This window comes from Strix aluco, chromosome 10 (assembly GCF_031877795.1).
Source record: "Strix aluco isolate bStrAlu1 chromosome 10, bStrAlu1.hap1, whole genome shotgun sequence".
Taxonomy (NCBI): Eukaryota; Metazoa; Chordata; class Aves; order Strigiformes; family Strigidae; genus Strix; species Strix aluco.
The window spans coordinates 16178670-16191567 of NC_133940.1; the positions used below are offsets into that span (position 1 = coordinate 16178670).

A 12898-nucleotide genomic window follows, 5' to 3' on the forward strand; every position below is an offset into this window, starting at 1 on the left:
GTGCAACCCCAAGCTGGCCCATCCAGCATCTCTATCATGAAGTTATCCATGAAACTCCTTGGAAATCTCTGGGACCACTTGCATCCTGACCCATTGTCCTTCCAACAGGTGTCAGGGAGGTTGAAGTCTCCCATGAGAGCAGAGTTTGTCACCCAGAGCCTTCCTTGAGTTGTTTAAAGGCTTTGTGCCCTTCCTCACCCTGATGGGGTGGTCTGTAACATGACCCAACCTCAAAGTCAACCTCTCACCCCCTTTTCTGATCCTGACCCACAGGCACGCACCCAGAGGGTGACCCATCCTGTGGAGGGGCCCCATACACCTGAGCCGCTCCCATTCATCTTTCAAGGTGAGGCTCCCTGGTCATCAGGGGTGATGTTGGCTGGCTCAGCCATGGTTTTCTGGAGCAGCACCTTCCTCTCACCAGCTCATTTCTGGCTGGAGGCCCAAACGCAAAGTTGGGCAGTGTTCAAGTGTTTGTGTAAGAAAAGGAAAATATCTGCAAAACATCATGACCTCTCATGAGAAGAAGGTTTTGCTGAATCCGGTTGCAAACATTACAGATGGAGAAGTTTTGGCAAGAATGTAGGGGAGTCAGATATACAACTTCCATTAATTTCAGGAAAACTAAAGGTCTAAACCACTTGCACAGTTTTGAACATCTAAGTTCAAACATCTGTACCAAAGAGATGAGGAGACTGGAATTAATTATCGACACCAACTATATTTTATTATTTGAAATGCCAGCAAAATTAATTCTCATAAATGTGGGAACTTCTGCTGGATGGTAGCTCTGTCCCTGAACATTCACCCTGGACCTCTTTCCTTTTTCTACACCCCTCCACCTATGCTTATGCCACTTAGGATATCATGCATCCCTCCCCATGGCCATGGTAAGGAGCATTCTGTTGTGGGTACAGGCTTGTAACCCTTTCAGCTGCTGGATGGGCTTAATGAGCAACCTACACTCCTTATTTTGGGAGGGTGGACAGCCTCTGCCACCTGCTACCCAGGGGACATCGGTGGAGACTCTCAACGAACCAGAGGACATCCTCTGCCGAGGCAGGGGATGCGGTGTTGTCTCACAGCTGGTATTTCTTCAGCAGCTCGCTCTGCCACTGCCGCTTCTTGTTGGGAAAGGCAACAGGGATCTTGATCTTACGGAAGTCCTCGATGCACTTCCCCAGCTCGGACTGCAGCGCCCGCCTCTCCTTGCTCACTGCCGTTGCGGGGCTGACCTCCACCCCATTCTCCTTTACTGCCATGTGGTTGCTGTTTCTTCTCTGCCCTGTCTTCTTCACCTCCTCCAGCTTCTTCAGGGACTTGGAGAAATCCAGGGTGTTGGGGCGGGCTTGGGACTCCTCAGGGGCTTCTGACCCTGGCAAGGAGCCAGTGGAGCTGGGATTCCTCACCTCCAACTGGTGGTCTCTGCCTGAGAGGGTCTCATCTGTGGTCGGAACCGGGCTGGGTGCATCATGGTTGCTCATGCCAGAGGTTACAAAGTCATCCTCACCACTGGGGCTAGTTGGGTCGTGCCTTGTCTCATGGCTTTGCTTTGGCTCTTCTGGGTCACCGTGGGCTGGGGAAGGAAAGCAGAGAGCTGTGTGAGGAGTGGGAGCTTGCACAGCCCCTGGCGACAGGCTGCATCTCAAGCAAGTCTGGGGTGCAGCCATGTGTCCCTGTGAGGTCCCCAGCCGGGAAGGCAAAGCCAAACCACAATGTTGGTGAGCCTTTCCTCAAGCCTTGGGTTGGCTGAGCCCTGGGGCCAGCCCTGGGTGGGGTTGGGTGGTCCTGGAAAGGTTATGGGCTTCCTGTGGTCTGTGGTTTGGTGCCAAGGGATGCTGAGCACAGGAATGGTCCAAATGAGAAAACTGAGATGCAAGGAAGCCTGAAATGGAAGGAGAAATCTCACAGCTTCCCACAGACCTCAGGCAGGGCTTGCACACGCTTTTGTTTGTTAACAGCAGTGGAAAAAAAGCAGTGACTCTGCATGGGAAATAGCCACTCTGTTTCAATTACCATCTGCCAGGGAAAATCAGTTGGGGAGAAAAGTTGATGAAACTGCTAAGAAAGCATTTAGCAGAGGGCCTTCCTGCTCCCCCTCCTCAGGTTTGCAAAGAGCAGCGCATGCATTTACACCTGAACCTTGGGGAGTGTTTGCCAATACCTGTGCCTGGTGTGGATGGGAAGGTGCAAGGGGTCTTCACCCAGTCCAGCAGACCTTTCCCACACATCCTTCCTCATCCCTGATGCCAGCCAAAGCATGCTGTCACCTCTGGTGCTAGCTCACCAACAGTGACTACCATGCTGCTCTCAGGAGGAAACACCCAAGTGATGCAGAGGAAGCTGGAGATGAGCTCACAGGGCTCTGGAGGTGCCATGGGCAGGTGACAGACTCAGTGGTGGGACAGCAGAGATGTCCTCGGGTGGCTGAGGGCTCTGACCACATGGTGGGTTCAGGTCTGTGCCTAGGGCCAGACCCTGCTCCGCAGCTGGCAGACATTCTCAAAATGTTGGTGTTTTAGAAGAGATTTGTTTTGAAAGTTGGTTGTTTTTTTTTTCCCTGTAAAGTTCCTGTTTTTCTAAATATCTTTGGCAGAAACATGGGCCTTCCTGCTCTTTGAAAGCTCTGGGACAAGGGGAGTGTTTCTTGTCATTGTTTTCATTTGCACGGCTGTTTTTTTGGTCGGATCAGACACACAGAGACTTTCTTCCCCTCACAATAACAAGATTTGTTTTTCTGAGCAGCGGTATCAACCTGGCAGTGGTTTTCATTGCTTCCTCTCAAAGCACTTAAAAAAACCTTGCTGTTGCACAGCTTTAACCTGAGTAGTGCCTCCAATTTGCCACTCTTGAAGTTCTCACTCACAGTACCCCTGTCTGCCTTTCAGTTTCCAGCCCTCCATCTATACTCAGTGACGTACTGCTGGGGCTATACTTTTACCCTTGCATTGCAAATGCTCTGGCCATCACAGCAAAAAAGTGGATTGTGAAAATGCTGTTATGTGGGGTTTTATAAGAAGCGATTGCCACCAGGGCAGGAATTATCCTCACCCTTTTCCCCTCCTCACGCTGTAGTTTTCCACGTAGGACTTTATACAAGGGACTGTGCAGGGCTCAACAGATACCATTAGTAGCTAACATATAGGTAGTCGATCAGCATTACCCAATAATGCACCTGCCCACAGGTGAATGGCAATTTGTGCTACAGCATCTGCCTGGACCAGATGTGCTACAATCTTTGCTATTAACATGTGAAATCAATCAAAAGGGAGTTTGGGTCCTGATCAAAGTATAGATCTACTATAGAAAAAGCAGCATGGTCTGGGAGAGGGAGGGCCTCCTTGTTTCTCCTGGGGGAGTTTTCCCTGTCCGTTTTCTCCCTTGGTTTGTTCTTCTCCTTTCCTTATCCCTCTAGGCCCTTTTCACTGTCAGAGCTGATGGATGCCCTCAGAGGAAGTCTGCACTGGGGAGCTGATGCAGGGAGGACCCCAGAGCAGCTGAGGTCGGCTTCAGGGTGGACCCACCAAACTCCCACGGAAAGCCACTGCCTCATTTCTCAAAACCAAAAAGTTCTGAAAACAAAGCAAAGATTTTTCTCTAAAATGTCTAAATTCCTGCCCTGCTGGGATTTTTTTTAAAGTACATCTGCTAGCAGAGATATGAAGTAAGGTATAAAGTATTTCTATTTTAAATTCCTCATCCTACACTTTGCCCCCCACCCCCCCCCGGAAGCAGAAAATGTCAAGGTGGATTTTCTTTTTCCTTGAAAACTTTTTGTAAGGACAGAGTTTGGTTTTAACCCCCTCTTCCTTCTTCTTCTTTTTTTATTTTGACATTTACTTGAACAGCTCCAGCACCGAGATTACTAGAGGTGGAAAGAAGAAATGTCATCCATCATTGAGCAGAAACCTTGAAGGCTGGATTTTCTTTGGCAAACCTCTCCAGGAAGTTACAAGGATGTATCTTTGCCCCAAATTCTTTGAGTGATGGAATAAAGTCTCTAATGCTTTAATCATCTTATCTGCGAGCCTCACAACTGCATTTGTGAAATGGGGAGCTGAGGCACAGGGAACATAAGCTGATGCAGCCAAATTCATACAAGGAGCCTATGACTTAGCTGGAGACTGAATTCAAATCTCTTCAATTATTCTCTAGCATCTTATCTTCTAGACCATCCAATGACTGTAGCTGGCTTCGTATAGCATTTTTTTTTAAAGCTTTCAACACATTTTACATCACATTATTCCCATTTGAGGCACAGAGAAGTGAAATAACTTGTTAAGGTCACCAGACTGAGAACAAAAGCAAGTCTCCCGGGTATAGCTCCTGCACACTCTCCATACCAGACCATACTGGTTCCCTTTGCATGGTCTGGCAAGGCTGTCTGCCAGGTTACAAACCTGCAACCTGCACACTCTCACAATCTCTGCCCTTGCTACGATGCATGGTGGGCTGCCAAGCTTGGGGAGAGCAGCACAATGGTGTGTAGCCACACTGAAAAATCTCTTTCTAGAGTATAGGTTTGCTAAGGAATTATTTCTTTGCTTTGAAACTGCTAAGAAGGTGATTTTCCGGCCATTCCTGTGCCTCTCGAGTGCAGTCTTCTGTGTCAGTGCACAGCTTCATCCAGATGTTCTGCATGTACCAGCAGTGTGATACTGTTAATTTAGGTATGAGGAGGTAGTTTAGGCCATCTCTAGCCAAGGGACTTTGCATAAAGGAGCTAGTGAGTTTTAATTACTTGTCTTTGGAAATATTAATTAATTGCCCATAACAAATTATTTACCTTTGTTCTGTCTCGTTCACCAAGGGCATGTTATCTCAGCCTGTTCTGGATGATTTCAGACTAACATCTGTAGAAATGATCTTGCACTCATTGAGAAATGTAGACCTCAGCAGGTTTTTATTTTCTCCCCATATGTTGCTGAAACACGCAATTCCTCCTGGCCAAGCATCCTGGCCAAGCATCACAGCCCACAAGTTCACCTGCATGGGCACATGTATTTCCAAACAGCAAAGGACTGGAGGGGAGCCAAAAGCAATGTGGATTTGCAGACATTTACTGAGAAGAGTCAGCTCCATGTTGGAATTTGCAGGATCCAGCTTCAGACAGATGACAAGGGGTGGATGTTCATCTTGGCCACTCTTCTACACTGGCCACTAGTAGATACCTCATGACTTGTACAAGATACTTAGGTCTAGAGATCTGTGCCTAACCCTGTCTATGAGACCAGAGTCTTTCTGGCCTCAGTTAAAAGGCTGGGGTGTGCTATTAGGATGAGCATATATTTTCTTTCTGTGTTCCAGTGATTTAAAGAGTATGGGGATTGCTTTGGCTAAAGTCTGACCTGGACCAAACCTGACACTGAATGCCCTGGACTCTGAGGCAGTCTAGGTCTTCCAGAGTATTTCCTTGCCATTGATATTCTCTGCAGCTTTGGATAAATAACTTCATTTTCCCTTGGGCTATGCTTTCCTCACATTTGTGTGTCTTGTCTACAGCAGCAACAGCCTCTGTGGGGCCAGCCTGTGGCTGGCAATATGTGGCTATAGCTCCTAAGATGATACTAGGATGCCTCACATCTCTTCTGAGTGCACCTAACAGCTACAGGGCTGGGAAAATAGATCGGTTATGTAGACTGATTTTCTCATCCTTTAAACTTTTCTTAGGCTTTGCCTCCGATGTGACACTTTTGTCTGCTTTAGAGCATCCATTAGAGTGCAGAAGTGACACTTCCGACGCAGCCCCATGGTGCTGATAGAATTCCTGCTGCGTGCAATTAATGGGCTCCTGCATGCAGTGAGCTGGTGCTTTGCAGGGGAAAGCATACACCGTCCCAACCCCTTGCTGCTTTTTTGGATAGCATTTTATTTTTCCAGAGTGTTTGACAGGGAGATGAACTCACCCTGTGTGATGGCTCAGGCTCACACTGTTGGGTTTGCTTCTTTGCATGTGGGTCTCTGTGTGTTGTAAGGTCCTCACACACGCAAGTGAAGAGCGGCTCATTCCTGGGCTGCTTCCCCAGCCAAACTGGGGATCTTCAGCTCAGACTGCATTGGCCTCAAAGATCGCTTTTCCTTTCCAACCATTTGCTGCAGAGACCCAGATTTCCCCAGAATAGAAAAGGAGATTCTTCTCTTCTTTTTTTCCCCAAACAAAAGCATTTTCTAAGCCTGTACCAGGCAGCCAAGCAGGGAGTCAGGCATCAGGGGGAAAGCCCGACCGTGGGTAAAAGCACAGCTTTGTGCTATTTCTATAACATGGCTTTATTTCAACAGTTCTTTTCCTTCCAGTTTTTAAATGAAAAAACAGCAACAACGCATTGCTTGGGGTCAAACAGTAACATCTCAGTTCCTTTACAAGCTTATTAAACTCCTTTCCAGCCTCTTAAACTTAGGGTGTTGTGGAACAAAGATGGGTAAAAGTTTCAAAACAAGAGCTGGAAGAGCATGTTTAGTCCTTGTGTGTGCCTGGAGAAGGGAAGCAGGGATGTAAGCAGTTCACTTCAACCAAAGTTTTGCTTTCTCTAAAAGTGTGTTCAGAAAACAGATTTACTCTTCATCCAAAATGTTTCTCATTAACTCTTACTTGAGAACCTGACAGTGATGGGGAGCTTGGACTGTGTCCAGAAAGCAGGTGGTGATGGAAACAATTGTAGATTTTATATATAAGAGCAACTTGTCCTGGGAAGTGCCAGCCTGTGTCTGCCTTGATCGCTGGCGGTGGTCAGTACAGGCTGGATGTTCACCAGGATGCACAGGGTGTATCTGCAACTTACCTATGCCTGAGGCAGAGAAGCTGCTTCTGTGCAAGCTTCTAGACCCCATCAATCTCAGGTCTTGCCTCTGACTGAATTGTTTATTGAAAAGTCAAGCTGAGCTCAAAAACTGGTGTCTGCTATCCTGGTTGGCTCTAACCTCCCTTATTTTATCAAAGAAGGACAAGACTTGGCATAAATATATGTCTTTGACCCCATGTGCCTGCAGCAGTAACCTCTGCATTCCCAAGAGCCTCAGTTAGACAGGTTGTGCCAGCGAAGGTTGTTGCTAAATCTGTAGCACTGGTGACTGTTGTGAATGGATTAACTGCTATGGCAACCCCGGCAGGACCTGGGGGTGCCAGGACCAGGACAGACAAACTGCCTTTGGTTTAAACTTCCCTGCTAAAATACAAGGACCTTTCTGCACCCTGTGGAGAAATATATATATATATATATTTATCAGCACATGTGCTGCTTTTGCTTTGCATATTCTAAAAATGTCTGTTTAATGATGTTAATCCAGCTGGTGGATAGCACTGGGAAGCTTCATGTGTGGTCGTGCCAATGAGCTTTGCTGTCAGACTGCTACCCAGGCCCTGCCACGCAGGTCTGGTAATGCCCCTCAGCTCTGAGCTGGCTCTCCAGGGAGGCCTGGATCCCTTGGCAGAAGGTGCCAAGCTCAGCAGAAAGTACCAGCTAGGCTGGTTATCTGTGATGTGCAGGTGCAGAGAGTGGCTTGAGCCCAAAACTCATTGCATGGGTGGCAGAAAACCTAGCTTGACTCTCCCTTGATGCTATTTTTATAATCAGTTCCTGGTGTTGCAACATCTCAGCAAGAACCAGGAAATAATCTAAACAGCAAGGTGTACCTCTTGAAAGACCCAACCTTGCAGCCTTAAAAAAATATCCGGATTTTTCTCTGTCGTTCAGGTTGTCTTTTGCTGTCGGGAGGTGGCAAGGTGGGTTCAGGAATCAGAGATTTCAGGGTTTTTTTCTGAGGGCTGACTGAACCATGAGCTACTGTCCTTGGAGGGAAGGTCCAGCTCTCAAAGTTGGAGGAAAGCTGGTCAGTGGTATCTGCTGGTATTTGTACCATGTGTGCCATGGATGCTCTGCAGTACCCCTTGGCAGGCAGTAGCTCTGTTCCCCCATTCCTCCCAGGTCCTCTATGATAAAGACATTAAGAACAGCTTGAGAACTGTATAAGTGACGGAGATGGGCTCACAAACATCACCCTTTCCACCTCCTGTGGGTATGAAGGTCACAACTTCGCCTCATATAAGGATGTTTAGCTTGCAGGATCATGGTACCTATACGGGCAACGTGGTTGCAGGAAGCAAAACACCCTCAAGAACTGAGTGCTTGTGAACATACACACACACTGCAGGAGTGGGCACAATGTGGAAATGCCTCCATCCTGCAAACGTGTGCACAGGAGAAATGCAGCAGCCCAGGAGCGTGTGCTCTGCAGGAGTACACAAATGAATGGTATGTAATTTGGACCTTTTTTGCATTTAAATCAGTGTGTCTATCATGAATGACAGATGTACATCTAACTCAAGCCACTTTTTGTTATCCATGACTTCTATCAGTACCCAGGGTCTGTTTGGAGATGGAACAAATACTGTAAAGGGTGTGTTTCTGCAGTTAATTCAGGGCCAGGCCCCTGCTGTGATCTAAATCAGTGCTTGCCACTCTCTAAACCCCTCAGTGAACGCTGACACGATACCCATCAGCAGGCTAATTTCTGTTTTGAGTTCATCCCATGATGGATTTAATCTCTAACTTCCTTCTTGTTTCCTTTTCTCCCCAGAGCTGGCAGGAGCTGTACAAGGGCTGGAGATTGCCTGCTGAGGAAGGGGAGAAGTGTCCCTGCGTGAAGCCTGGGGCTGTGACTGTGTGTTCTTTGACTGCCTTAATCACACAGTTTATTGCTGCAATTCAAATCCATCCCTGTGAAATTGTTTATGTTTCCCAAACATATCTTTTTTGCTGTTGTTTTGGAAGGGTACAAGCTCTGCTCAGTTTTAGACTACATTTCCTGCTCAGCGTGGATCTGTGCAGTCCAAATATTGTTTGTCCCTTATGAATAAGTGGTGGGTATTTGCTTGAGTGATAATGTCACTGGACAATTTAGCATCTGCACTAATCTGCCTCAGTTCTGGCACTCCCAGGGAAGGTGGAAGAAGAAGCAGCAAATTCCCCCCTCCAAGGGTCTCCCAACTCTGGCTGCCTTCTCTGGCATGGGTAAGCAGAACTTTTGCTTTCCCCTGATGCTGGGATGTCCCAGTCCTTGCAAAGTCCATTCTGAGAAAAATGTATGCATGCAATCTGCTGGCGGAGTTGCTTTGGAGGAACTGTGAGATGCCTCCTAAAGTACAGCCAGCTGAGGGGTGGTGAATATGTACATGATGGACAGCAGCTTTATTGGACCAAGATTTTGCAATGATTGCTTCATTTGGTCATGCTTTTTGAGTGCAATGACTCCAGCTTTATGGCAGGGATAGGAATTATAACACGTTTTGTTTTGGCAAAGCAGAACGGATTCAGAAACAAGAGGTCAAATTCCGGTGATGGTGAAGAGCCAGGCCCTCAGATGTTGTAAGCCACTGTAACTGAAGCCAATGGAGCAATGTTGATTTACATCAGCAAAACATCTGGCCCAGGGTAGATGTTTCAATACCACACGAAGCAAAAGCAGCTTTCATTAAGCACTTCTTGCCAAGCCTATGAATTTGGATAAGACCTGCCTATTTCTTGGCAGGAATGACTCCTCAATGCTGTGTATGGCAAACCCTTGTCAAGAGGTGCTGCTCTTGCCAAGGGGAGCAGCTCCTCGTCAGCCTGAGCTGCCTCCCTGGCTTGGAGGCCACAAGGGCACAAAGCAACTGAGGAGCAGCCACCCCTGTGCCAACCCCTTCAAGCTGGAAGAGGCCAGGAGGTTTTTCCAAGGGCGTGGACTAGTCTTGGGAATATCTACCTGGATCAAACTGTCACTAAACCCCAGATGGATGTCACAGTGTGAGTTATCACATTGGTTATTACTACTCCTCTTGGTGCCCTTAAAGAATTGCCAGGTTTCTTTCACAGATGAAATGTTTCTTAACCTTGCTCTAGCAACCATAAAGATGCTACAGTATATACTTAAAAGAGGGGTCAATTTGCTCCTGACAGTCACTAGCAGACTTTGATGGTGTGTACTCTTCTCAGGCCACCCATTTCTGTTCAGGACAAATTTGTCCCCAGCCACAGAAGGTCATCACTGGACACGTCCCTGAGGTGAGATGACAGCATTCTGCCTGCATCCACAGCTTTGAGAAAATTATAGAGGAAATAAATTATGCAAATGAAAAAATGAAGCACAGAAAATTTTTGGCATTGATATTTGGGGAAGAAAAGGGATTCTTGGGCTCCCCTGGTCATTGGCTGTAACATCATGAAAGGGCATTAAGATTTATATAGTTAGAAGCTCCAGAAATTAATGCCTACCGGTTGAGTTTCTGTTTCACTGGGCTCCCTCTAAATGAGCAAATGAAAGACAGGTGAATCCAGCAAAGCAGAGATCCCCACACTGGGATTTGCATCTTCATGTCTCTTGTTGGGAACTTCCAAAAAACAGGTATTTTTCCTTTCTCCAGTGTCAGGAAGCAGCAGAGGTTGTCTTGCAGTTTCTCAGGAGGAGGTGAAGTGTGCTCATGTGTGAATGGGAGATTAGCCATCACTTGCCATCCTGTTTTTAGAAAAGGCTGAATGCTTGCAACCCAGGAGATGTGATTCAGCCTTTTTATCTGCTCTTTGCCATGGCATGCGCAGTGGGAAACTAATTTCTGGAAGTAGCTCAGCATGGGAAATCTGTTGAGCTTCGAAGAGCCTATAGTGCCCTGGTGTTGACTTATTTAGACATACAGAAAGTACATAACAGTACAGGTACATCTAGGAAGACGGGTGACTTGGAGGGTCCACCTTGCCCAGGATTGATGCTCGTGAGTGGAAGCCTTGCACTGCCTGGACCAGAAGATGCCCTGTCACCCTCCAGTGATAAAGCTGAGCATTAGGGTCATGGGGACTAAACCAGAGCACCCCAGGTTGCACAGAGGGATGAAAGCAGGCTGTGAAGAAACCCATGAAGCTTGCATACATGAAGCCTCAAGCCCACATCCCATCTTCCCAGCTGATAGAAGGAGGCTTTATTAGCAGTGCAGACTCAGTCACAGTTCCTCTAGAAGAGACAGCCCTTACTGTACCATCTGCCTCTCACCAGCTGTTTCTCCAGTTTGGGGTGTCCTCCCTGAACCAAGGGCAAGCCAATGTACCTTTGACTCCAAGCCTGACCACAGCTTGGCATTGGCATAACTGCAATCAGGCGAAAATCAGGCCATTTGGGGTGAAGGAATGGGATACAGCAGGAAGAGGGAAAGACTGTGACATGGGGCTGGCAGGAACACGCATCCCTATCACGTGCCTGTTGCTGAGTGCAGGTCCATCAAGACGACCAGTGCATGGCTCTGCATGGTGTGACTGCAGGTACCCGGGACAGCAGACCGGTACGTTTCTCACCTGGAAGTGCTTCTGCCATGTCTGTCTTGAGATCCAGGATGGGCTCAGAAGAAGACATGTGTTTTTTTGGGCTGTGCTCCATTTCTGAAGGCTGGGGAATAGGCAGGCCAAGCCAGGAGCTACCTAAAAAAATCAAGACACAAAGAAGAAAAACTTAGAAGGTAAATGATACACAGGGAGTGTGAGAAGGGGCCAGGGTCACATCTAGTTGTCCATGGAGTCTAAAGCACCTCTCAGTGCACCACACTGGGTGCCCAGGGTGGGGAGTAATCTGGACAGCATCTGCTGTGATCCTCCACAGTGCCTCCCAGACTCCTTCTTAGAATGATATTTCAGGTTAGGGCAGTGCCTGTAGCCACCTCCCACAGCCTCCCACCATGTATTGCTATTCTTCCTCCTTCTTTGAAGCTCTTCTTCTGCCTCTCTCTTAAACCTTTATATCACTGGCTTTCAAGATATTGCTTCATTTACACTGAATTTGCAAACAGTGAGGAAATGCTAAAGTGTTTATGGTAAACTAAGATTAGTGCTCCAGCTCTTGCCGCTTTTTCTTTCCTGACATTTCTATGCAGACACTTAAATTTGCCATATAGCACAGATATAGCTTTGGCCCTAACTGTAGTTCCTGCCCCATACAAGGGATTTTCCTCTCCATGACTGAGCCTCAGAACTGGATCATCCCATTGGCATGCAGTGCAGTAAATCCAAGCTGCTTCATTTCCACTTGCTCTGCCCACAACAGTGGCTGCTGCCTCTGTGAGACATGCATGTGTGGGGCAGATCTACTAGAAATCCCCGCCCCCCCCCCCCCCCCCCCGATAATTTGGTATTGGCATCTCTGGGCTGCTCACGTGTCCAAAGACTGCTGTGTGCACTGGGGGTATGAGGTCAGAGTGGGACACACATATGTGCTTACATGCATAGCCTGGCACATGGTCCACCACACACTCTCATCCTTGTAGGTCCCCTTTTTACTCTACAAACACACATAGCATGATGGGAAAATAGGTTGGATCTGGCAAAAAAAGTGGTGAAGGGTGCTAGCATCCGTGCTTGCCTGCATCCCACAGGCCTGAGGCACACGTCTTGTAAGCCCATTCATGTCCCTACTTTCTCCCCCTGCTCCCATGCGTCTACATGCTGCATGCTGACACTGTGTGACACACAGACACGTTCTTGCTCTGATTTAAATATTTCAGTCCTGAATACCCCACTGAAGCATTCGTACACTGCTGCATATCCAGCACAGGGCACACACAGCCGTGACCCAGCCAGGTCCCCAAGGTACAGCCACTGTGTCCCCAGTCTCCGATCCCCACCAATGCTCTTCCTAACTCCATTTTCACACACTTTAAGCTCCTGCTCACCTTCAGGGCAGATATCTCTGCTTTCCCAAACCCACAAGCTAAGAATCACTGTTGAAGAGCTGATAATCAGATTTAGACCAGAACATAAGCTTTCCACTCATCTGATGTGGTGACTTCATGTGCCACACTGGAACAAAGCCTGAGCTCTCCCTTTCCACAATCTGGACCACTGCTTGCCCCACTGACAGAGCAGCTAAGTGGTTTCTCAGTGGA

At 47.7% G+C, this 12898-nt stretch overlaps 1 protein-coding gene across 1 annotated transcript; it reads right to left on the reverse strand.

The window, feature by feature from the left end:
• Window positions 1-580: 580 nt before the first annotated feature.
• LOC141927948 (BTB/POZ domain-containing protein KCTD16-like) lies at window positions 581-11435 on the reverse strand. The gene is made up of 2 exons (XM_074835410.1): window positions 11319-11435; window positions 581-1576 (listed from the first exon to the last, which is right to left on the reverse strand). Exons 1-2 carry the CDS (start codon window positions 11398-11400, stop codon window positions 1080-1082), a joined length of 579 nt encoding a protein of 192 aa, XP_074691511.1. The 5' UTR covers window positions 11401-11435; the 3' UTR covers window positions 581-1079.
• Window positions 11436-12898: the final 1463 nt, after the last annotated feature.

Excerpts from the sequence above, each read along its gene's own strand:
- LOC141927948 (XM_074835410.1), bottom strand. The coding sequence starts at position 11,400 with ATGGAGCACAGCCCAAAAAAACACATGTCTTCTTCTGAGCCCATCCTG. Across the intron at positions 1,577-11,318 it reads CATGGCAGAAGCACTTCCAG|CCCACGGTGACCCAGAAGAG; the intron begins GTGAGAAACGTA and ends TTCCTTCCCCAG.